Source organism: Gasterosteus aculeatus, chromosome 16 (genome assembly GCF_964276395.1).
Source record: "Gasterosteus aculeatus chromosome 16, fGasAcu3.hap1.1, whole genome shotgun sequence".
Lineage (NCBI taxonomy): Eukaryota > Metazoa > Chordata > Actinopteri > Perciformes > Gasterosteidae > Gasterosteus > Gasterosteus aculeatus.
The window spans coordinates 14,317,657-14,343,968 of NC_135704.1; the positions used below are offsets into that span (position 1 = coordinate 14,317,657).

General features: G+C 46.6%; 2 protein-coding genes across 4 annotated transcripts; one reads left to right on the plus strand and one right to left on the minus strand.

Moving 5' to 3' along the window:
- tsc22d1 (TSC22 domain family, member 1) lies at positions 1-22,706 on the plus strand. 3 transcript variants are annotated; one of them, XM_040201507.2, is made up of 3 exons: positions 1-3,487; positions 19,785-19,836; positions 21,009-22,706. In XM_040201507.2, exons 1-3 carry the CDS (start codon positions 864-866, stop codon positions 21,276-21,278), a joined length of 2,946 nt encoding a protein of 981 aa, XP_040057441.2. In that variant the 5' UTR covers positions 1-863; the 3' UTR covers positions 21,279-22,706. The 3 variants fall into 3 exon arrangements, with proteins under 3 accessions (XP_040057441.2, XP_040057443.1, XP_040057442.1); XM_040201509.2 differs by lacking the exon at positions 1-3,487 and adding an exon at positions 16,478-16,874; XM_040201508.2 differs by lacking the exon at positions 1-3,487 and adding an exon at positions 18,833-19,536.
- Positions 22,707-23,222: 516 nt separating this feature from the next.
- On the minus strand, positions 23,223-26,106 carry serp2 (stress-associated endoplasmic reticulum protein family member 2). Its single transcript, XM_040201510.2, has 3 exons — positions 25,900-26,106; positions 23,816-23,888; positions 23,223-23,623 (listed from the first exon to the last, which is right to left on the minus strand). Exons 1-3 carry the CDS (start codon positions 25,981-25,983, stop codon positions 23,583-23,585), a joined length of 198 nt encoding a protein of 65 aa, XP_040057444.1. The 5' UTR covers positions 25,984-26,106; the 3' UTR covers positions 23,223-23,582.
- Positions 26,107-26,312: the final 206 nt, after the last annotated feature.

The following is a 26,312-nucleotide window of genomic DNA, read 5'->3' on the forward strand; positions in this document are numbered from 1 at the left end:
TCTTTCCGTTGATGTTGACGTTGCGTTCGGCCCCGCCTCTCCCAGACTGCTTTATGTCTGGCAGCAGAGACCATGCGCGGTCGCCATATTCAGGAGCACCCCTCCCCGCGAGCCCCGTCACAGCGCGCAGAGCCACAGCAGCGTTTCAGCAGGCTACATAGTGAGCACCGCTACCACCGGGGAGGACCAGTGATACAGCAAAACCAACACCAAAACGAGGATTCACAGGAATGGATTAAACGTTTGGACCCATCCGTTGAGTGATCGTATTCGTGTGTTTGCGTCGCCGTGCTGCGGGTGAAAGGTTGCCTGTTTACAATCTTATTTCCTTTGAGCAAATTCATCCGCCAGGGCGACTCGCCACAGTGTGTGCTTTAGCTAGCCGGTGATGGAGACTGGCAGCTAGCTAGCTAGCTAGCTGGCGTTACTCTTCTGTCAGGCTAGCATCCGTTATAAGGCTAACTCAACTTTGCTCTCGCTATTTCGCTTCTAGCGCCAGTCGTCATACCGACGTACTTTCTCAGTAGAAACCGGTCAAAATGTTCGCGTGTGCGTAAGTGAGGCACAAACGACAAACACCGGTGAATTAACACTGGCACCAGCTGACGTCGGGGTCGCTAGTTAGCTTCTCTTGCCTCGCTAACTGTCACCAGATAATTCGGAATCGTGTCTTGAGATGCTGTAAATATTGGCACAAATTTGGCCCGATAATTAAGAACAGCCGGTACTTGGTTAATTTATTTATATCTGTATTTTTGATCGTGTAGTCCGTGTAGTCGAAGTTTAGTCAAGACGGCGCCGTTAACGAACCGCAACCTTATTGCATACTGTCAGAGAGCGACTACCCCCCGGATTCTCTCGAAATGCATCATCCGGACGCTGCAGGAGACTCTGGCGGTGTTAGAAAGATGGCGCACCCGGCTGCCTTCCACAGGAGGGGCAGCGGCTCCGCGCTGTCATCACCGGCGAACCCGGTGGTCAATAACAGCCACGTCCCGGGCGATGATTATCAGCCCTCCCTGTTGATTCAGTGCCAACCTCCTGCCGGCTCTTCCTCCCCGGGTCCCCATCATGTTCCACCCCACAGCCTGAATCTGCATTCTCAGCCCCAGCCGGCGCAGCAGGTCGCGGCCCAGACAAAAAAGAAGAGTGGTTTCCAGATCACCAGTGTGACTCCGGCACAGATATCCGTGAGTACCAACAACAGCATCGCGGAGGACACGGAGAGCTACGATGACCTGGACGAGTCCCACACGGAGGATCTCTCTTCCTCCGAAATCCTGGACGTGTCGCTCTCCAGAGCGAACGACATAGTGGGGGCCGAGCGGAGCTCTTCGGAGGAGACGCTGAATAATTTCCACGAAGCCCAGACCCCCGGGGCTGTCTCCCCCAACCAGCCTTCGCACCCCCACGCCCTGAACCAGGCTCAGCAGCACGGCGGGGCCTTGGTGAACGGTAACGTGCACCATCACCACCCACATCATCCTAACCACGCCCAGGTCTACCCCCGGTCACCTGGGCCCGGGAGCACCCAGTCTGCCCAAAATCCTGGAGCTTTACCTTGTGTCACCCAGAAAATGCCTTCAAACGTGGGGGTCCCTCAAGAGAATGTTTCCCAGGCCGCCGCCCCTCCAAGTATTGCCGCTCAGCCTTTAGGGGTCGTGGCCCCAGGATCTGTCCCTGGAATGCACAGCTCTGCGACGGGCACAACAGTTAGCATAGTTAATCCCCAGACCAGCACTGTAAGTAATGTGAATGTGTTGAGCTCTGCCAATGTGCCTGTTAGAGGAGGGATGAGCGTGAGCACTAGCAGTAGCACTGGTGGCTATCCTCTCAATGTGATGAGCAGCGGTGGGGGGAGCGCAGGGGGCGTTGGCGCTGCAGCCGGTGGTAACCTTATGAGCAACAACAATGTCGGCGTGATCCAGCAACACCAAAACATCAACTCCAGCATCACTATGACTTTGACGACGACTGCTGCTGCCGCCGTCGGGGCCTCTGGAGGGATCGGACTCTCCGGTGGAATCCAGGGGAGGGTCGGACCTGCCGTGGTGCAGCACGTGAGTGGCGTCGTCACAGCTGTGGCCCCAGTCCCCGTGGCCTCCGCTGCTATCCAGCCCGCCCAGGCGGCGGCCCCCGCGGTGGTTGCCGCCAGTTCTCGCTTCCGGGTGGTGAAGCTGGATTCCAGCTCTGAACCCTTTAAGAAGGGCAGATGGACATGCACGGAATTCCACGACAAGGACACCCCGGCCTCTGCTCCCACCTCCTCCTCGTCTGACGCCGGGTCCCTCAGCGCGCGACAGTTTGTCTCGGAGAGCTTTGCTGCGGCCCCGGAAAGGGAAAGCACAAGTGGTAGTTCTGTGAGCAGCACTATGAGTACATTGAGCCACTATAACGACAGTGTGTGCACCGCAGAGGCCGGGGGACTGCCAGCAGCCCAGCATGCCCAGGATTACGCCTCCTCTCCTCAGGGCTTTCAAGGAGTCTTCCCCAGTGGCTTAAACATGGGAGTGTCCCAACCGCAAATGCACCCCGCGGATATTACCCATTCACATGTGACGACCACTGTGGCCCCCTCAGCGCCCACTCACAATTATCAGCTCGGCCACCACGCCGCCAGTGGTCTCCCTGCGTCTGCTTTACCCAACCAGCAGCTCACATATGCCCAGGCAGTTGCCAATCAGTCCTCAGGCACCACACAGGGCCTCATGGGTGTTCAGCAGCAGCAGGCGGGGTACGTGAGCCTGCCACAGCAACCAGCTGCTACGCCCCAAGCAGCTTCATTACAGGGGAGGCCACCGGAGTATGCACATCCACACCAAGGAGTCTCCCAGGCCGCTGCTGCTTCTCAGCCTCTGTCCCACCATACAGGATCAGCATGTCAGATGATGGGAGGCCCGCAGCAGCCCCCGTCCCTTCAGACCTCCAGTATGTCCCCTCATGTGGGTCTCGGCCAACAGCCCCAGAGCCACCCGGTCCATCAGGATTCGCAGCAGCAGCAGCAGCAGCAGCAGCAGCAGCAGTCACTCCAGACACCGATCCCAAACCAAGGAGTGGCCCCCCAGCTGCCCACAACAGTCCACCAGAGCCAAGTGTCTGCCCAAAGCGTGCCTCCCGCCAACCCTCAAAGCGCTCCCCAACCGCACAGCGCTGGGAACAGCGGCAGGATGCCCCCGCAGGGTGCTCCGCAGAGCCAGCTCTCCGGCGGGGGCTTGTCCCAGGACCACAGCAGCGTCCTGGCCTTGGTTCACGCTGCCCAGGCCAGTGCCCTCTACGCCAGTCTGCCCACCTTCACCACCACCCAGCTGCAGGATGCCCAGCGGCTGCTCCTCCAGCACCAGTCGACTCTTTTGGGGCTGCCCAAACTGTCTGGTGGGGAGGCCGGATCCGGCACAGGCCTGGGTCAAGAAGCAGAGGGCGGCGCCGCTGCCGCCAGTGCCTTAGCTGCATCCGCTGGTCTCAGGGCTGCCGATGGGGAGGAGGACTGGTAAGAAATGATTTTTGTTACTTCTTGGTTTATATCCATTTGATTGTTTGGTTGGCACAAAACAAATCAATGTAGATCGCGGTAAGATGCTTTCCGTTTTTCTACAGCAACTCTGCGTTGAGGTTCGGTTTGAAGCTGGATGATTTCACCGGTTGCAGCTGTGAGGGTTTTGTTATTGTTTTCCTAGATAGCCAGACTGTTGCCAGGCTGCTACTGTCCTCTGTCAGTGGGACACAGCGCAGAACCCAGCTGGATGTTACTCCTCATGTGCTTTTTTTTTTTTTTTTTCTCAAGCGGCTGCAGTGATTCTGCATTTCACCGGGCCTGACCCAGCCAGACTGAATCCTAACCACCTGCCTTACACGGCGCAAATTTCTGCTTGGTTCACAAGTTCGCAGAGCACACTCTCTCAGCACATTCGTTGTTGTACAAACAGGCAACAAGGCAGAAGTTATTGAATTAGAGATAAAAGGTAGGGAGCTGCAAATGTGGCAGAAGTGGACTAAACTGTCTTAATTGTCAGAGCTTACAAAATATCTTTTTCGATGAACTTCCAACGAGATGGTGGTTTACGGTATGGTCCTTTTTTCCTTCACTAGAAGCTTATTGATTTTTTATTAAGAGCTCTCGCTCTCTCTTTTTCTCTCTCTCCCATCACTGTCTCATTTTCCTCCATCTCACTTAGTCACTCCTTCTCCAGTCATAGTGTGCTACTGAATAATGCTGAGAACCATCTGAAGGTCCAGTGGAATGCCCGCCCCCAACAATAATTTGTCATCATCTGATTTTGAGGTCAATGGGGAATTTGAATCACCCAGCAGCAGGAAATTGCCCACATTTCAGTCCCTCTTAAATCTTAAGCCCATTTCCCCAACGTCTGAAAATGTTCTTATTGCCTAAGCTTTTAGGGTGTTTTGCATACCTGGGTTATAACTGAAGATGATTTGAATACTGGACTGGTCATTACTGGGAGTGTAGAGGGTGAGACGGATGTAACTAGCTGGTTGGATGGGTGCCGGAGGATGACTACTGTTATCACATGACGTTGAACTCTGGGGAATGTGAAATCTATGCGGATCAGGTGGATTATTGTCTTTGATGATAAGTAGCATTCGGGTAAAACCAAAGCCCTTGTTTCAAATGAGAAGGACTGTCCGGGTGAATTATCCTCTCGGTTGTTTTCGCAGTGGTTTACTAGCTGTCACGTGGTGGCGAGTGGTTGAGCGACGCCCGTTGAAGTGGAATAGAAGGCAAATGTAACAGTCTCTACTTCTCTCTCATTCTTAACCAACAAATCTCCACTGATGCAAACCCAGAGAGCCTCGTCACTAATGCAAACACATAAATACCACAAACCAAGAACGTCCCTATCAAGAGGTGGATTTCTATTCTGACTAAATTTGATGTACAGACACACCTCAGTGTTTGGTTGGAGCATACATTTAGAACAGTGAACCGCTGCACAGTATTGTACTGTAAATGAAATGCAAAACCCAAAGGAGGTTGTTATTCTTCTGAAAATCCATTTGCTCAACATGAATAAGATCATTCTGAGCCCCCGCAGAGCTTTTCAGCAGCTGATTAACCCGTCTAACCACCATTGAGATCAAGCTTCTTTTCACCAACTGCTTCACTGATCAGTGTTCCTCTTACATTCTTTCCCACATGGCTGTTTGGCAACGCTGGGGGAACTTGAGTCGTGCATGTAGCCTAGCTTGTGCTTAAGCTCAAGCATCAGTTTCTGGGTCATGACATGAGTTTGTATCGTTAGTAATCATTAAAAGCACTTATTTCAGTTTAGTATTCATTTAGAAGTTGAGCGCAGAATTGAAAAATTCTGATTCATGAGTATTCTTCAGGTTTTTGTTTTGGCATTGTGAAATATAATACTGAAATGACGCCGACCTTTTCACTTGTGTTCAGGGGAGGCTGTCATAGCGAAAACGCGCCGTCTCTGTCCGCTCAATTTTTATCTTCATGGCATCTCTGATGTCGTCAAATAGTGGAAGTCGCTGCAATTGTGACTAAAAATAGCCCGTTGTCAGTCTGCAGTGAGGAGGTGCTCCTTCAGCTACCGTGGTTGGAGACTTCTTGATCGACCAGCACAATGCATGGTGGGGTCAATCTGTAGCCATGATCTCAAGCTCCTGCTGTGCAAATGCAACGGTCTCATTGAAATGATGTGTCCGTCAGGGGAATGTGCCTCTGGCTGGCAGCGTGATGGCTATCTCTGCTGTGGGCTATTTTCAATGTAATCCTCTCCCTGGCAGTGCAGAGAGCCGCTGTGTGCCGGGCTCGTTGCTCATTGTGCAGAGATCAACGAGATCCACCCCCCCAAATTTACAACACACAGAGGAAGTGACCCGACCTGACCCCGCCCAACTTTGTACTGGCGCTCGCTGAGCCCACTGAGGACGCGGCAGACTGGACCAGATGGAACCAGACGAGGTCGAGTTGGGCCTCGGTGTTGCTCCACTGGTGACCCCTGTGTAGGTGGTTGAGTTCGAGCATCGGCCCGGGGAAGGTTATACCACAAACTGAGGCAAGCCTGACGTGCCCATGTTGCTGCCATTGGCCACATCTTGGTTTGTTTGACTATCAAGGTCACATTTAGTTTAAATATGAGTTGACGCGGCACCGTCGTTCTGAAGCCAAACTCGCCAGTTTTTTCCTCTTCCGTTAAAAATAGGTATCATGACGTATCATATATTATCTTGTAATATGTTGCGTAGTCTGGAATTGTTTTTCCGTGATACCTTTTTGTGTTTTGTTTAAAGAATGCAAGCGATGCCCTCTGTTGGAAAGATGGCTGTAAAAAGTAGTTGTGCATCAGTCAATTGATTGTTATCTGCCTATATTTGATATACTCTATGAAAATATTCCAATGAATTGCCAAAGGAAGACTGCTTTTTTTATTTTTGTCGCTCCAATCCGTGGCTCTGACCCTTGATACAAAATACATGAATAGGATCTGTTGCACCACTATTAAAAAGGCTCAGCAATAATGTCCTACATATAGTGACTTTATTTTGATTCGAGTTTTAACTGATTTCAATGGTAAAAGACTTGAAAGATGCTTATACGGCTGATCCTAGCTTCATTTGGGTCGGTGTCTAGTCCAATCGACGGATTTATTTACATTTGCTAGTAACAAAACATGCTGTGTCCATGATATGCTCCTTGTAGTTATTAATAACTACTGCGCTTCATGAGGTTTAGTTATTTGCACTGGTAAAAATAAATGTGTTCATTAAAGGCTGTTTGAATCCAAACCATTGCTCTAACAAAGCGCATTCCACTTGTAAAGACATTTCTAAATCTGTGTGAAAAAGAGCCATAGCTTTAATAAGCACACAGATGCTGAAAGAGCTACCAATGTTAGATGACATGACAAACACTCTTACTCAGTTATTTGTAGCAAATGCACCAATAAATTTTTTTTAAAAAGCGATGTCGAGCGACGGTTTGTCGGTAGTCGCACTAAATATATTTCACTAAATATAAACCGTATTTGTTATGCTGCTGACACCTCCCCTGTTCCCACCACATGGCTCGAGTGAGTGAGTGAGTGAGTGTGTGTGAGTGAGAGACTCTCTCTAAGCCGAGCGGTGAAAGCATGAATGGAGCTCAACGAGGAGATCGCTGAAACCTAGAAGTGAATACAAAGCACTCGGACACCTCTGTCATTGATGTCTCCGCCCCCTTTTCAGATGGTTTATTATTCCATCGATGAAGAGGATTGGTTCACTCAAGAGTGTAGTGGGATAACTAATGGTCTGTAATGGATGATAATGGTTTGTGTTTTTAGCCTTCCTTTCATCTATGGCTAAATTGCGCACGCAGACACACAGATTGTCATAGTCTATCCTTGTTGAAAAACGGCTTGCTGTTTTTGTTATGCTTGTTTTTTTAGCTATTCATTACCGGCAGGAGCAGTTGGATTGCCGGCCTCAACTCTGTTTGTTTTTATTTATGGTCTTTCCACTGAGGAAGTGCATCAAAACCAATTGAGTCGCTTTGGTCATGAAGGCATAAACACACTTGAAATGTGTTGTTTTCCAGTGTGTGCACAATATATATATTTATTTACTAGCGTTTTCAAAAAGCGTTTTTGCCCATCTTTTACTTCAAAAAACGGACAGAACTAAATATACCAAAGACTAAGTGTATGGTAATCATCCTTCTCTCTTGGGTCGATTTGAGTTTCTTTCTCCTGGTCTGCATCCACGGTCTCCTCCTCCTTGTATAGCTAGGCCTCCGTGGGCAGTCAGTGTCATCCCCCCTAAACATGCAGGCAATGTGCTGAATCATGGCCGCCATTCCTGTGGCCAGAACACTGTCCAGTCAGCTCAAGGAATCTCTTACACACACAATACATGACTTTGCTATCGACGTACTCACGCCTGTTTTCTCTCCCCTTTGCAACAATTTTTTAAATGTTATCCTTTTACATTATTATTGTCATCTATTGGAATTATTTGCATGAAAACCCCAAACTGGTCACAACTCCCTCAAATATCCTTTTTTAAATATCGCAGTGAAAACATCTCCCTAAAACGACATTTTACACGATTCAATGAAACACATCATGATCCCAATGTTCAGGAAACATTTATTGCCATAATATGTCAGACATACAAGGAATTTGACTTGCGGTTGGTGCGTAACTGCAGACAGTAAGACATTGGACGACAAGACAAAGTGCACGAGGAATAAAATCAAAAATAATAAAATCAAAAATAAAGCTATGGGTTAGTTTAAAATAAAGGAATACAAGTTTAAGTTAAAAATATTTTTAAAATAACGTGCACCAGCGAACAAAGTGACAAGTGTAAGTAACGTGTGCAGTTCGCTGAACACTGCTTTAACCCATCGTCATGTAACCTGATTATTGATGATCAACATATTTTCTGATTAATCTGCTGTCAATCTTACCGTTATGATATCTCAAACTACACTACACAGATGTCCTGCCGAAAGATTAGAGCCCATCTGGTGAGTCACCGTGGCGACCACCGCCGAGTCTCTGGCCTTGACTCAAGTTGCCGGGAGTGTCGTCTGTTCAGCCGCTCTGCTGTGATGACACGAGAGCTCAGTTTCCCGGCGGGGTTGATATCCACTCACTCTTGCTTTGTGAGCTAATCCTCTTCTCTCTGCTCGGTGGCTGAATGCGTAAGACGGGAGCGCTGGGGGGTGTTTCTTCTTCTTCTCCTTAATAGTCTAGTCAGCTTCTTCTCTCAGTTGCATGACTAAAACAGGTCGGTGGTCACTAAGAAAGTAGGCTGCTCATCACGTGTATGTCCGGTACTTCAATGTGTACTCATTATTTTCCATACATTGCTCAGTGTGTGTGATTATGTGTGTGCTTGTCAGGCTTAAGGTTGGCGTGTGCTTCTGCGTCGACGCACTCGTTTCAATTCATGGTTCTAAAAGTCTTGCGCCAGAACAGGCGTAACGTGTTTTGTTGAAGACGACCTAGAGAGTCTCGTCTATTTATTGATTTGTTTATTTATTTATCATAGACTTTATTGCCCCGTGCATCGCCACTGCTGCTTTTCATCGCGGACACATTTGTCCCGTATTTTCCTCCACAACTTTGTGCAGCCCTCGACCGGCAAACCGACGTTGGCGGAGATCTCCCTCCGTGAATCCAACCCGCTTCTACAACCCGCCAATGACGGCTTGTGGTCATATTGACGCATTTCTTTAGAAAAAAGTTCTTCAATCTGATCCGTTCTCCCGTAAACATTCTGCGGAAATGTGAGACTCTGTAAAGGACGTAGTTAGCAGACCAATCGCAGGCTTGCGTCGTTCTGGGGGCAGGCTCTTTATGTTCAGCGCTGTTTGCAGGTCCAGCCCGCTGTAGCTGCCCTCCTCTCTTTTAGAGGGACCAAAGGCTCCTCATTTTCCTTTTGGCCCCTGTAAGATGAATGCCGTCTAATCGCCTTCCTGCAAACCACTTTCCGCTCTTTGCAAAGGGCGGCACTACCCCCTGCTGGTTGGCAAGGTGTGTGTGTGTGTGTGTGCGCGCGCGCGCGCGTGCGCGAGAGACCGTAGTTTGAGTGGCCGAGTGCTGCTGTGACGGCTATTGTCCCTTTTTCTTGTGCTTCGCCTTGGAAGGATTCTGCATGCAGAGTTTCCTGGCTACTCATCTCATCACGATGTGTTTTTCCACATCAAATAGTTATTTTTTATAATAAAGCTATAAAAATACGCTTAGCTTTTTGCTTGAACTACTTCATCTCTTCTTTCCAAAGGAAAATGCTTTTTCCATGAGTGGATCTGCAGTTGGAAGCATAACTGGTTTCAAAAAAGATTTATGCATTTATCTGCCGGTGCTTCAACTTGACTCAAAAATCAGTCATTTGAAAGTTATTGAGGCCACAAATCACCCGTGGAGTCGCTCAAATCAAAGAAATGCCATGAAACCCCCAGGGTAAGGATTCTGGGATGACGACTCGTGACGAACTGGAAGGGAGACGTGGGGTTTTCGGTTTAACTGCCTGGGTGCAGAGATGTGACGCTGAGGGAGGAGTCACTAAGTTTACCATGTGCCGGATGGTCACAGGTCCGGATTAAAAACTTTGGTGGGTTTTTCATTGAGCCACATCTGGAAGTAGTGCACTTTGAGAGAGGCTATTTTAAGGAGCCTTGAATTGAAGACATGATACGAGTCCCTCTAGTGGCTAATGAAAAGCCATACATGACAGGAACTGAGGTAATGTTTTGGCTTTATTAAACTTTTCTTTTACTAATAAGCAATTATTATTTACGTATACATTTCATGATTTAAGTTGCAAATAAAGCCCAAATTCTGTAGTATTGTATTTGCAGCATGAATTCTACTACTTTATAAAGTGACTTTGCAGTCTGATAAACAGACTTGTTTACTCAAAATGTTTGACATGTCCGACGTTGTTTCTTTGGATGAGCAGTGCACAGACAAGGAAAACACATTGTATCTTGGAACTAGATCTTGGAATTAGTTGATGGCTCTCTGACAAAGTGGAGGAAATCAGCCCTAAAACACAAGGTCTATTCATGAGTAAGGAATGCTTTAGTATCCACCACCAGGTGGCAGTGTAGACCGAACAAGAACATCCAGCTCAATGTTGGTATGTGACAGCTCAGCAGAGTAAATAATAGGGGTGGGAATCTCTTGGCACCTCACAATTTGATTCCAAACCGATTATCGATTCTAAACTGATAAAACGATCATCGATGGGTCTCGTTTTTCTAAATTTTCTCATCTGAGTTTGCTACTCAAAGGTTGCTAATCACTTCCTACTTTATTTGATAATTAAAGAAAATCAACAGATGAATTACCTTTTAATTTTTTATAAGGGAAAAAAAAATCTTTGCCACAAATATGATTTTCTATCAACAATGCAAGAACCAATGCAGCTTGCATTTCAACACAATATGGAAGTAGCCTATGTAAAAAAAATATTAAACAGATTCCTTTTCTTCGTCTCAGACCGGTCCGTATTTGTAAAATACCGGAAAAAAGTCCAAATCTGTGAATATCTTGCCAACTTTCAATACGGATCGACTTTTTGGAAAATCAAAATAATGAGGTAAGATATGCGCAGGCTCCTCCATAGTTCAGTAAAGTTATTCGATATTCACAGATTCAGACTGACAGACCGGTCTGCGAGCTGGACGCATTGCTCTTAATGTGCCGGTAATGATGGTAAATGATGGTTGTAGCTGGTTGTCATCTACGCTCCACTACGATTACCGAAGGGGGGCGTTTGTTTTTTGACAACGTTTTCTCATAATTTCGACATTTCAAATTTTCCCCTTACATTAGTGCGGAAATGGGCTTCCATAGTTGTGTGAATGCATCACTCCAGCCAATCCAAAGACGCGGTTTGTAACCAATCAGATGTAGAGACCATGGTGACTGGCTCCGCCCCCTTACTGTCAAAAAGAAAAACAGCGAGTGCGTAGAAAACCCCTTAAAGCACGAGCAGAGACTAAAGGCTGGTGCATGCTTCTGCGTCTGCGTCGTTGTGTCGACGCACTCGTTTCAATCCATGGTTCTAAAAGTCTTGCGTGTGTTGCAGAGCAATTCACCGCCAGAACAACAGGCGGAGTAACGTGTTTTTGTTTAAGACGACATAGAGAGTCACGTCTATTTATTGATTGATTTATTTATCATAGACTTTATTGCCCCGTGCATCGCCACTGCTGCTTTTCATCGCGGACACATTTGTCCCGTATTTTCCTCCACAACTTTGTGCAGCCCTCGACCGGCAAACCGGCGTTTGCGGCGATCTCCCTCCGTGAATCCAACCCGCTTCTACAACCCGCCAATGACGGCTTGTATAAGCGGTCGTATTTACGCATTTCTTCCGACAAAAGTTCTTCAATCTTCTCTCGTAAACATTCCTCGTTTTAATAATGGCGGTATCGGGCTATGAAAGCGGAAATGTGAGACTCCGTAAAGGATGTAGTTAGCGGACCAATCGCATCCTGGTGCGCTGCGGGAGGCTTGCGTCGCTTTCGGTAAAAATGGCTCGACACACGCAAGGACGCAAGGAGGTGTGAAAAGCGACGCAAGGGACACGCAAGGGGGGCTTGCGTCTGCGTCGCTCTGAAAACGCAGAAGCATAAACTAGGCTTAACCTCGCGAGCGAGGAAGTTCACGCTCCTCGAGCGGGCAAATATCTCGCGCAAGACACCTTTTTTTTGTTTTTGTTTTTTTTATTCCGATTATTAACTTTTCTGAATCGAGACCGAATCGTTCTAGAAAGAATTGAGAGAAATCGAAGAATCGATTTTTTTTTCATTTTTTTTTTTCCCCCACCCCTAGTAAATAATACTTATTCACTGGGTTAAAGCTCATTTTTTCAAATGATTCAAGCCGTTAACTATGAGTAGGTAATATTGTTTATTATTGTGCAAAGGATTGCATTTTAAAGACTCCTTTGCTGACTGTGCTAGAACGGTTCAACTAAATGCTTTCAGAATGAATTAAGAGATGTGCTGCAAATGACAGGCAGACTGTAGTTTTTTGTTTCAGGTGTGTGTGCGTGTGTCACCAGAAGATGGCGGTGTGGATCGCATTTCCTCTTTGTGCTTTCAGTTATATTTGTTGATGGCTGTAGTGGACTACTGCTTATCCTGCCACGTACCACAAGTGTTTCCCTCTAATTAGAGAATCATACCCCCTAAGACCGTTTGTAAAGTCAAAGACCGCAAGCGTGAACAGACCTTATAGCCGATATTATTTTCTGATCATCATTTATGGATCCAGAATATGGGCATAAATCTCCGGGGGGGGGGGGGGAACTTGTTATTGTTTTTGTGTTTGGCCTCAGACGGCTCTGCTGTCGTCAGAGAGCTCGGCCCTGACGCTGAAGTCATCATTGGTTAATCCACTTAGTGCTCGGTCTCCTTTTCACTTGTAATCTTGCACTAACACACATATACGCGTGCACACATTGAGTGAGTGGTTCGGTGCTCGCAGCCTAATTGTTCCCGAGTTATTGATTTGATGAACTCTGCCTGACCTGTTTCAACAGCTGATGTTATGAAAAAGCCCAGAAAACCAGTGGGGACCCTGATTTGTTTCTTCTCTATGCATCCAATCAGTCATGAATGAGGATTCTGATTCCCTTCAGCTGCCAAATTACATAAAATAGCTTTGCTTTACATGACATGGCAGACATGGTTTGTCTGGGAGATCAAGATGTGCGATAACTTCGGTGTTATGGCCATTCGATGACCAATTCTGCCGCGCCCCGACATCTCAGTCCGTCTGTTTCGATCAGGGCCAATTGGAATAGAGCCGAGCAACTGTGATGTTGGACTGATGCGTATGTAGAGCACCATGGGGAGGTGGGTGGATCGGCACTGCAACACATAAGCAATTATTAAACCTAAAGTAATTGGCAGGGAAAATATTCAGAATAGTAATAATAATAAAGAGGTTTTTTTTCTTGTTGTGGAATTTACAAAATGGTGTGAGAGTGACTCACTTGGTCTTGTGCTTGGGTGGAGTATGAAGCCTCCCACCAGCCAACACAAGCGCACTCCGTTGGCTCCAAGGTGGAGGTGGTGTAGTGGATCATGTGTGTGATGTTGAGCTTCATGATCCAGGCATCAGTGTGATAAATCTCTCATAAGGGGGGGCAGCTGCTGTTCAATTCACATTGAAGAAGATAAATGGAAACTGTCTTTTCCTTTACGAGGAGACTGAACGGACACTTTTCTCAGAGGTTTTTTTTTTAAGACGTCAAACCGGGCGGAGCTGAAAATAAACCCAGCTGACCTGAGCGGGTTTCTCAGAAAAGCTCGAGGCCCAACAGGCATATCTCGTTTCGATTTTAGCCTCGGTATCGGCATGTTCCTCCGCGCTTTGCGGCTTTCGAGACCCATTACGGAGCTCTGGGGTGTTGTGTAACCGCGGACGGTTTTGGAATATGTATTTTGAAGTTAAGTCACAGCAGAAGGAGGCGATCCAACGCGTCTTCTTACATCTTCTTCTTAAGCACAGTCTGAGGAAGCTGCAGGCAAATCTCATTTAACTGTTTAAAAAACGTGAGTACACCTCTGTAAGGAGATCAGTAGAGTCACCGTGACACCCAACAAAGGGCCCCCTCTCCTCCTCCTCCTCCTCCTCCTCATCGCTGCGGTTGGCATTACCTCGACCCTCTGTAGTCTTGACTCGAGCGCTGTGTGTTCTCTGGCTACTAATCCGTTTAATGCCAGGTTTCACTCCACATTACTCAAACCTGCTGCTCACACACACACACACACACACACACAGAGTTACATAAGGAAGTGTGTGTGTGACACACAGGGAGGAGGATTTGGTCCCTGCTCAGCAATGGTTTGCTTTTACTGCCCGTGGTGGGTGTTTTAAGTGACTCAATAAACAATGGAGAAACTTGCAATTTAGTTAGTCATGCATTTCCACGGTGTCCCCCATTTGTTGACATGCAGAACCCCATGATTCACATGTCAATCCTTTTGATATGTTTTACATTTCCATAAAAGATGTTTCCTTAAAGTTCATATCTGCCCTCACGATTAGCTTAACTAAGTGGAAAGAGACACACGAATTGGAGCTGTGGGAATCTAATTGAATGTCCATTCAAACCATATTACTAAAGCAATAAGGTACAAGAGGCTGTACTTCATCGTCCAACAATGTAACAGTTCGGGGGTGTTGTTAGGCTTGAAGGCTCTGGTCAATGTGAACAGCAACTGTACATTATCGCCCAATAATGTACCCCTCGTGACCCACTTTCAACCAATCGGAACGCTGGATTTCATCTACCCGTATTATAATGGCGATTATTTGCCTTTGCACAGTAATGCTGAGGCTGTGATCGGTGTCTCTGGCTGACTCCCTCAGTGTGTGGGGGTGTGGGTGGGATGGGTGGCGAGCACTGAGGACTTGCTGCTGTCAGCCCGAACACTCCAATAGCACCTCTGTCTCCCCTGCGTGCGGAGGCCAAAATGGCCACTCATCATTCCTCCCTTGCCTCTCTGATGACTCACTCGGTAGCGGCGCTCTGTCGTTCCCCATAGTCAGGGTGTGACTATGGGGAAAACCCCTGCGAGGGCTTACTGGTAAAGTCTGTGTGTGCTTTCCACGATCAAGCTACTGCTCAGCCAAAGGCCTTTACAATTCAGCCATTTCAATGGACCTCCTTTATTCTTTCTTTCATCCTTTGGACGTGCCAGGCCCCTTTTTTACTAACTTCCATTTCGCCCCTGAAAACACAGCCGATGACCGTGCAGATCCTGTTCCTGTGAGTAAGACACATTGTTTGCCCAAAAAGAATGAAACCAGAAAGGGTATACGTCTCTCGTCCTCATCAAAAGGACGTCTTTGCAAAGCTCTGAACTTATTTCCGTCATCTAAAGCAGTGCTAGCTTACATAGCATGGGAATAAACATGGCATTATGCTTTTGGCTGCGGTCTATTATCTGGTTCGACTACCTTACTTTTTTTTATGTCTTTATTTTCAATGGTACATGAGGTGCATATATATTTTTGTCCACACAAAGTAGGCTTTTGTTTATTAGATGACACACGCTGATAAGTGGGTAGGCCCATGGCTCCATACATGAACTGTGTTCTCAGTTCTTATTTGCGTTTTTTCTGAGTTTTGTACATGTGATACTAGTGAATGAATAAAAGGCATTCACTGAGAGTATTTAAACATCAATTGCATCATTGTAGATGGAAATTAACAAATCACGCTGCAACTGCATGGCTGCTTTTTGATACTCAATAGCTTGTTTTGGTTAAAAGTTGAGTTTTGGTCCACCCAATGTAATGTAAGCAATTATTAATTAACTTTTCTTAATAAAAAAGTGGGTCATGGCTTGATTTGAGATGTTTGGACCTCCATTTCTCGGTTGGTTAACCCGAGTCCCGTAGGCGTAAGTGGGCTGCGGTGTGCGAGACCCAGCCCGAGGTCATGTGACACTGATTCACCCCAGTCTGTTGGGACATGTGAAATCCCCGGCATTCACCTGTTGTTCCTTGGCCGTCTGTCTCTAAGCTGGCGGAGGCCCGATGAGTGCGCGCGTTGTGCTTTCTGTCGGCTGAGGGGCTAAGCCATCTTAAAGAGGGCCTTTCAACGAGAGATGACAAGATAAGACCCTGAGGCGCGGCGCTGCTCGTCCGTCACACAGGGCGCCGGAACGGAGAACTACGAGGTGTGCAAAACCCCCCCCCCCAAAAAAACCATGATTCATTTTGTAACTGCCCCACTAAACCGACAAGCAAAAAATCCACATAGCTTTTGACCCCTCAGGGGTTCTGAATGCATTTTATGTGTGGCGGGACGAATGGGGGTTTTTTAGTTGTGACTGCGTCACGCCTGACTTTTGGGACAATCCGTACCAATTGAGGCGTAACATTTTCTTTTAATTGTTCCTCCTGGTCCGGAGCTGCAGAGGGGCTTATGGTGCGGGGAGCAGGGAAATCACTGGGCCGCACGCTAATCCCTGTTGATGGTTTATGTAACCCCCCGGTGTCACATGATCGCACGTCACCACCCGCCCGGCTTCCGTCTGCACTCGGTCATTTACTCGCCAGTCAGCCACTCGCACGCGACTGGACGACATGGACGGGGAGGAGGAAGAATGAGCGGCAGACGCAGTCGCGATAAGCTGGCACGCCGCCTCCGCTTCCCTGTGCGGTCGAATGCAGCCGTAGGCCGCTGCTAAGGAGGCAAGCCTAGTGGTGGTGGGGTGGGGGGGGAGAACAACACTGAACAAAGCCCGCTCGGGAGGCATCCGCTCTGGTACTTTTGGAGGTGCCCATGGTCCTGCTGACGGACGGCTCCATGAGAGCGCAGGGCCATGACGGGATGGCAATGAAGCTTTTGTTCTGGGAGCTGGAGCAGCATCTCAAAAGGTAATACGAAGACGAGGACCCCCTCCCTCCCACCCCAACCCCTCTGGGGAGTTACTACAGTGTGGCGTCGCTTCAGCCAATCGCTACAGTAGCTGCACACAAAGGGGTTGCGTGGCTTCATTGTCCTATTTCTTGGAGGTCATTACTGGTTTCCACTGAAAGCAGATGCACACGTGTGCTGTAACTGTAGAAAAGGTGGGGAAACCTGGCCCGACACAGTCAGGTGGTAACATCTCCATGGGACTGTGGGAAATCAAACCCACGGCATTGTTTTTTTTGTTGTTGTTTATAGCGGCTCTGTTGATGCTCTGTCGTTCCAGGTGAAGTCAGTCTCTCTTCTGCAGCGCAGGAATACCTCAGTGTAACTGCTTCTCTTTGTTATTGTATTGGGGCTGATTTTCACCGCTGAAATGTTGCGCCACTGTCACTTTTATTCAGTTTTGTAAAAGAAAGTACACTGAAAACTGGTTTGTGATTTTTTTTTTTTTTTTTTGGGGTGGAGAAACGGGTTTCATTCCTTCACCGGCTATTTGCGTCTGGATAATGAGCTAAACCCTTCCTCCAGTCAAAGAAGAGACCAGTAGTGATGAGCGTGGCTTAGAATCTCCCATTAAGCTATTTGGCTGATGGTTGAACGAGTTTGTAATTGGAGGTGAGCAGCAGCTGACATCATTAGAAGTACTTGGAGGATGTGTTTCAGTCTTCTTGGTAAACGTGCTGTGATACCCGAATAAGTAGTGAGTCCCTCTTATAGTGACTACTGGCTTTTAAGTAACTTTTAAAGGTTTGTACTCAACCTGGGCTCTGTTTTGGGATCAAGATATTTCTCCTCCTGACTACGTACAGCATTGGAATTTTTCTTCCATTCAGGCCTTCAATACATCAACCACGCATCAGTCCACAGTGCCCCAAGGGCTTGATTTTAGGACCATTGGTGAGTGTTTTAACCGAGAGGTATGCATATTCTTTTGTATGGGACCTGCAGTATCTTCTGAGGCCCTCATCGTTGATCGGACCAGCATTGCATCATAGACAAGGCGATGATCCTTTTAGGGGAAAATAAATGTGCTGTCCAACGGGGAGGAACATGGTGCAGAAAGTCTGTTGCATAGCAGGCTCACCGAGGTAGACACCAGACCCAATGAGAGATAAATATATAATTTTATTATCTAAGCGTATAGCTTTAACAATGTCAGATTCTCCAAGTTGATAATGGTGTGAGGTGAGATCCTCCTGCTGCTGCTTAGGTCCCCTTGCTGTGTTTGAGTGTGTGTTTGAGTGCGTGTGTGTGCAGAAATGTCAAGACTGTCTGAAAAATCTTAGAATATGTGATGAATGCATGGAATGTTTGCGTCATGTTGAGCTCATCGATTGAACACGTCCACCGTTGTCTTTAAGACATTTGACGGATGCATAATCTACCATTTGAAAGAAGTAATATTTTTATCTTGCAAAGAAGGTGGTCAACAGAAGTTGCACTTTCTTGGAAGTAGGATGTTGGTGCAACGCTGGAGTTTGACTGGGTTTTATTCTGTCAAAATGTCTTTGTTAAAACCACAGCTAAGTATATGGAATGTCATTCTAATTTTTTTTATAGATTATTGTATGATCATTATGACCTTTTGCTTTCTGAGCTTTGAGACTGGGGATTTGCTTGGTGGTATGGGTCTGCAGTGCCGTGCTTGGCCACATGGGGGCGTCATACCGATAGACATTAAAGCACTGCATTGATGTTCACCGCATTTCTGTTTGTCCCATGGTTTATAGCTATCCTATCATAGTCCATTGGACATGATGCTATTCTTACTATTGGCCTAATGTTTGTTGTTTTCTGTATTGAAAACCAGACTACCTATGTCCCACTATGGATAGTGTCTCTATGTGACCACAGATGTATGTATCCCCCTTCTGGATGAGATGAACTGACCGCTCATGATGTTTTATATGAGTGACTTTACAATTAAATTAAATTATTAGCTGAATTTCCTATGGAGATAAAACAATGCATTACAATAAGGTAAATTCCTGTGTTTTAATGTGCACGAGCAGCAGGTCATTTTATTCATACAGGAGCTAAACGTGTATTCTCTCCGTAATTTATCAGCCCAAACGCACCAGCTCTTTCTCGCCCTGTTTCTCAGTAGTGCAGCGCTTTCTTCTTCCCATCCGGTTTCCCCCGGTTCCATCCACCTCCTCCGCTCTGGGAACATTTTATGCAAAAAAAACCCCGCATCAGCTGAGCGGCAGGTGGGGGCGTTTCTGAATAGATTATTCAAACGACTCCTCCCTCTCGACCAATCTGAGCGCGGCGCCTCGATGCGTCGCTGCATAAATTATGCTGCCTTGTCCTCTAGCGGCAGATCTCCCTTTTTTTTGGCCTGTTTTTCGGTGGAGTTGGTACAGAGCCGAGATGAACTGACCTTGGAGCGTACCGCCCGCTGTCGGTGCTCGAGCTTTGACGGAACCGAAACGGAGAATCGCGCGGGTGGTCTGGCCGAGCCGGCGCAGTCTTGAGTCGGGAACCGTGAAACATGACCAGCGTGAACGCGCCGTGCTACTCCGCGGCCATGGATCTAAGCGTCTGCCGGCTGAGGCACTACTCCCTCTCGTTTCTGTCGTCGTTGTTGGATGCGGAGAGCTCGCCCGTCCAGCCCGACAAGAGGTAATTAAACGGCGGTGATGCGTTCAGGCTCCCCATTTTTCCCCTAAAAGTGCCGTGCGATGGATGTGGTGCTGACGGATGCTGCGGGGTCGTTATCGCACCGCAGGCCGTCGGTTTGTGGAGAAATGTCCCGATGTGTCCTGTGGGGGGGGGGGGGGGGGGGGGACAGACACCGCCTGCGCTTCTTGTGCGTTTTTTCTTTTATTGGTTTAGCTTTTTATTAATTCATGTGTTCTTCTGTTCCGCAGCTCGTCGGGAGCCAGCGTCGTGGCCATAGACAACAAGATTGAACAAGCAATGGTGAGTTTTCAGTTTGTTTCATTGTCTCGTCGCTGTGGAAAATGGTAACCGCTTCGGTGACTTTTATAGTGCTTCGCAAGGGAAACATTTAGGGATTAATCTGATCTGTATGGCTGTCTAGTTTGTTAAATTCCGTTTTGTGCTCTCATGCATATTTTAGGCAAGAATGTAATACATATGAGACAGTGACAATATTCTTTATTTATATTTAAATTTAGGGCAACAAGGCGTTTATGGGGCGTACAATGAGTATTATTGGTGTCGTGCGTGCCACTTAAGAAATAAGTTAATATATGACGGGGCTCGAAAAAAATCCCTGTTCATGCTAATGTGAAAGCGGACCTCCAGCGTCCTCCACAAAATCATTTATATAGCAACTGTTGCCAACGTTACCTCAAGCAAACCGCTGTGCACAGCGTGAGAATAAATGACTTTTTATTCCTTTTATGTGGCAATGCATTGGTTATCTTGCTTTTACTGTCGCAATATATTTCCAAACCCTTTTCCCCTTAAATTGCGTTTTTTTTTCTGTTACACGCTCTGTTGTTGTCCGCGCTGTTGCTAGGCAAACTAGAAGGCTCTCACGCTTAAATACCTCGCCATTGGATTGGACCACAGTTAAATGTGGGCCGGGTCAATGACGTGTCACTCTGGAATTATACTCATTGACGTTCTTTATCGTACGTTATAGTGTTATCACTTAGAATTGATTTGACTTTTCTGAACTTCTGTCATTATGTATGTTCACCTTTAAAGCATGTTTAGTAACAGAAGCGCTCATATTTCCTACAATGCTAAATAACCTGTTCCCAGTGTACGGGAACAGGTTGACTGTTTACACTTTATTATTTGTTCATTCCTCAATCCTAATTTGAAGTTTTTTTTTTTTTTTTTTACTATTAAACACACATGTTGAAGTGCCTTACACGCTGAATAATGCCCCAAATCTTTTAAATATTTCTTGAATGTACATATGTTTGATGTATAACATTTCACTATGTGTTTTAGTGTCATGTAAGTGCAGTTTCCCATCCTTTTGGCGTCAGGACTTATATGGTTGATGCACAATTTGTATCATAGTAAGATGTTCAGCATAGTAACATTTCAGTTTTAAAGCTTTAGAATTGGATGAAACGTTCCCACCATAACCCCCCCCCCTCTGTCTGTCTCAGGACCTGGTGAAGAGTCACCTGATGTACGCCGTGCGTGAGGAGGTGGAGGTCCTCAAAGAGCAGATCAAGGAGCTGATCGACCGCAACTCCCAGTTGGAGCAGGAGAACACCCTGCTGAAGACCCTGGCCAGCCCGGAGCAGATGGCCCAGTTCCAGGCCCAGGTTCAGACCGGCTCCCCCCCCGCCCCTCCGACGGCTGCCACGCCGGGGGCCCCGGGCGGCACCGCCCTCGCCCAGCCCAGCTCGCACAGCTCCGGCCCGTCAGCGTAGCCCGTTCTCTCTCTCTCACTGACGGACGGACACGTTTTTTTGCCTGTTCTGCTAGCAGAGCTACGCCTGGCCTTCCGCAGCAGGAGGTTCCGCTGTCAAGAATTTGCACATATTTATCTCTCAGAAGGATGCACCCGGCAGGGCGGGCGGGCGGCGGCGGAGGGGGACGATCCGCAGACGCTGTGTGGGAGGGTTTGTTTCGAAGGAGGGTTGAATCATCGAACATTTGCCAAAAAAAAAAAAACTTGGACATATCAACTAGAATGTCACTCGGAGGAGAAACAAAACCGCTCAGCAGTGGCGACGATATGCTTAGATATAGATAAAATAAAATCACTGTGCCTGTGTCTGGATTTTAAGTGATGTCGATTTTACTGATGACGAAGACGACTGAAGAGTAGGAGGTGGAGGATTGTATTAGTTACTTTTTTTTTCTTGCTGAATGATGTAAATAAAAGTGGTTCTCTCTCATGGCCACCATTAAGTTACGGTCCTCAAGGTTTGCAAGAGAGAAAAAAAGCTTTCTCAGAGGGACAAATGGGGAATGTGAGCGATTTATTATTACAAAGTGCCCGTCTGGAATGGGGGAGTCTGATATATCGAACATTTGTCGGCGTTGATGACGTTACTTCGACTGCGGGTTGGTGGGATGAACAAAACGTGGTTCTCAATTGAGATGATGACATTCTATTTCAGTATTTCTCTTTCAAGCTCATTTTGCTCTCGACGAAGCTCAACGCTGTTTTTTTTATTTTGTTTTTTTTTCTTCCCCCTCAATCCTGCTGTGGCATGTAATTTAAGCCTTTTTCACCAGGGTTGAGACTTTGGTCCAAGCTGCATTTCCTTTTTTTTTCTTCTAAGAGTTTGATGGGCAGAAGATTATGTATATTTCTGTACAGTGTAAGTACCATGTAAAATAGTGAGGAGAGGGAGTTGAAACAACAGAGGTTATCTCGGTCACACAGGTGGAAGCGGGTGAGCGAGGACGGTGCCCGTCTCGCCCCGTCTGTGGCGTCTATTTTTAATGCTGTATTTTCCAGAATGGAGTTGAGGTTATTTAACTGGCAACACACACGCCAACTATGTTGTCCGTATCCCTTGCTAACATGAACTCTTCACTTTCTATCACTTCCACTTTTCTTTCCGGAGTATTGCACTTTTATGATTTCTTTTTCTTTTTCTTAATAGTGAAATACTCCCGGATGAGCTAGATCTTGAAAGTCCGCATTTAAGGAAAAAAAAGAAGGAACGCAAACACAAACTCTGGAGCAGTTTTTTTTGTTTTTTCATTCTGTGTATCGGTTGTATACTCGTGTTCTGTGCATGTTTCTGCAAAGACCGGATGACATATTGTAACATAAATACGACATTTGCACTTGACAGCTGCACTTCACAACTTTCAATAAACTTGCTTAAAGAAGAACGAAACCAGCTGGTCAATTTCTCTTTCTCACCAAAGCCGGGCAGTTTGCCTCCATGATGGAAGGCGTGTTATTTCATCAGGGTTTGATGGCGTGTTGTTGGCGGAGCGGTAAAAGTAATTTTGGCAACACTTTTTTTGTGATCAGTCAACAGGGTAAATAATACAATTCAATAAATATGAAGAATACAATTTCTAATAACAGAAATTCCTAATGCATATTTTTGGATTTTGAATGTTTTTTTTTTTAAAGGGAATTCTGGCTGATTCCAACTTTGTTTGCTGTGTAGGGACTTAAATATAGATGAAATATTGGAACAGTCTCCTTGACTGCACCAAACAAAAGATAAAATTGTTCCAATACCAGTAATCTAAACCCCAGTTCTAGTAACTTAATTTAAAATTTACAAGTTTAAAAACGGTAAAACCTCCTATTGAGTTGATCCGTGATTAATGAAATCCAGTAAGTAAAGACCCTAAAAAGTGTCCTTAACAAACTGTGTGTACAAAAAGTAACACTGAGCGCTCTCTACATTCACATTTATTTAAAAAAAGATTATTCTCACATAACACGGACCAACACTTGAACAGACCGATATGGCACATCGTCAGCAGTAATAACGCACTCTCTCACATCGACGGTTAAAACTTCATACACACACGTTCTCCAGCCTGCGTGGTTTTAGACTGTCCATAGAAAAGCTGTCGGCACCACAGACTGCATCACTGTAAACGCTGATGAGGGCGGGACGGTGTCCCCGAGGGAGGGCGGGTGGTGGGGGCGGGGGGGGCGTCTGGGAGTCTTCCCCCTCTGCTGGAATCCGAAGCTGTGGCGTCAGTCTCTGGGCCTTGGAGGAGGGGAAGGGGGGGGGGCTCCTCTCGCATCACATTCCCATCCGGATGCTCTGGATGATCTGAAATATGGCTGAGAGCACAGCCGAAATACAGAGAAAGAGGTGTCTCAGAAACGTGCATGTGTGACGCCTCGCGAGCGCACGCGGGGAAAACCGCCAAATGAACGACGGCTGAACTCGAGGTCCACGGTTGGACACGTGCTTGCTAACAATTAGCATCTAAACTTAATGTGTTAATAAAATAATCCAAAGCAGGCGCGTACCTGAGCCACACACGACAAACACGAAGAGGGCGAGCAGCCAGGGCCCCACAGGATACTTCTCCTCCTGTGGTCGCTAAGGGGGGACAAACACATCACGTAAGCGGTCAAATGGAAGGTAAGCGTCCGTTTAATTATGGAAAACAGGCAAACGCTTCATTACAGTAACCTCACAAGAGGATTCGTCGTGTTACGTCTGCTACTGATTAGGTGTAATCAGCTAACTTGTCTGCCCGCAACTCCTGGTTTGCGTCTGTTCTCTGCTTGTTCATCCGATCCCTTTGTTACAGATTAACTGTTACAGGACCTCGGTGCTGACCCCCCCCCTCCTCCTCCTCCACGGATTCGTCAGCCCCTTGGAAGTCTAAGGAAGCAGTATTCAAATACCAAAAAAAAAAGGTTATTTTGGGCAGAGTTACGACAGAAATGCTTCAACAACACGAAGGCGGGTGGAATTACGAAGAATGAGGTTCCCCTCGTCCACACCACCTGCTTCTGTCCCTTTTTTTTGTTTTCAAACTGTGGGGTGATGTGGAAAAAAGATGAGTGGACCAGCACGAGTCGTCGGCCTACGCGGTCTAAATTTAGGGAGAACTCGTCCGCTCGCATCACATGACGTCATCTGTTGGGACTTTTAACGTGTTTGTCTGCTGTTGAGAGCCTGAGCAGCCTGAATATTGGACACGATGGAAGTATTTTGAGTAACGGGGGTTAAGGATGAAAAGACAAACAGCCACGTTGGGATCGTTGGGCCTGTTATCAAAGGGATGAGCAAGCATGTTGAAGTCTGCCTCAATCCTCAATCAATACCGCTGCTTGTATATGGTCGATTACAGTGCGTCCAAATAAACTGAACGCAACATATTTCACTATGACGAAAGGAAGGAGTTGTGTGGGAAATGCGAGATGTTGACTTTGAACGTGCAAATCACAGAAGGAAGGTGTCTCATGTTCTATGCAGTGAAGAATAAGAGTAGTGGCCCTGGAGCTTTTGACTGTGTCACACAATCCTCCTCAGCCGTCCTCTCGTCATCGTCGAAACTCGGAGACCTTGTGGTTGGTTTGTTTGGCCGACTGATTGTTTCCAAGGTCGAGTATACGAACTGTCAACGTCGGCTTCAAAGCCTGGATGAGAGATCCTTGAGGAGCTCAGATTGAGCCGTAAGTGACGTGAAATAACACACGTCTAATGATCGAAAGGGAGATTGTTCACTCAACTGTACTGGCAAACAGTGAGAAATCTCAATCACGTTTCCCAAAAGCCAAAGATATCCTGCTAATAAAGGGTATGGAACCAGCAAACACAACCAGTAAATGATAATTACTTCAGCGTGTATTTAAAATTCATAAACTCGTTTATATCACAACTACAGCAGCTAATAAATCCATTTTTTTTGGCTCGTACAGATATTTACTTGATTAATACACCTATTAAAAAGTGTAAAAAATTAACATAATTCTTCTGGTGTTACACAAGCCTTACCTATAAAACCAAAAAGATACTTAATTTGCTATCCTAGAATATAAATATGATTAATTATTAACATCAAAATATTCCATACAATATATTTCACATTTGAAAGACATTTTGATCGATTAATCGACCTGGGCATTTTAAAGAGTGACAACACTTATTATTATTGTCATTATTATTATTATTATTATTATTATTATTATTATTATTATTTATTATTATATATACAGCGCCTTTATTTCCCAGCCTCCACCCAAGCTGCTCATCTTCTCATCTGCCAAAGTACCGTCCAGAGGCGGAGGGCGGTCACGAGCGGAGCCGATCACACGTGAACGTGGACCGGCTCGGTTCCGGTGGCTCTCCCGTGAACCCCTCCACGTCTCACGTTGCTTTACCACTTATGTTCGAATGTGCCGGGGGAAATCGCTTAGCAACCAGTCGACACCACCACCACCACCACCACCATCACCACCACCATCATCACCACCACCACCATCACCATCACCACCACCATCACCATCACCGTCGTCATGCTGCTGTGTTCACGCCGGGGGGAACGTCACCTATCTGGGCTAATGTCATGCTGCCGTCTCGCTGTCAGTTAGCGGCTCACCAGCGTCTTGGCCACGTTTCCTCTCTGCGTGATGTTCTTGCTGTGTTTCTCGTTGGCCATGCGGATCCTCTGTTTAGCCACCATCTTCCGGAACGATCTCTAAAAGCCGGGACGAATTAGAGCCTTGGTTGATTATTTTTTTCTTCTTAATAAAAGCTGCAGGCTGTCGACAGCACCCCTTCATCAAGCTAGGAGACCTCTGACACGATATCACCGGAAACTCGATTTGTTTTATTTCAAAATACGAGCATGGGATATTACTGGCGGGGAGTCCGCACTTCAAGACGGAGCACGGTGGGGGTATTTTATATTATTTTCAAAATGCAGCAAGTGCTTTTTCAGAATCCTTATAATGAATCGTGTTTTCCAAATATTCCACGCAAATAATAAGTGGTGTGTTTGTTGAAACCTTT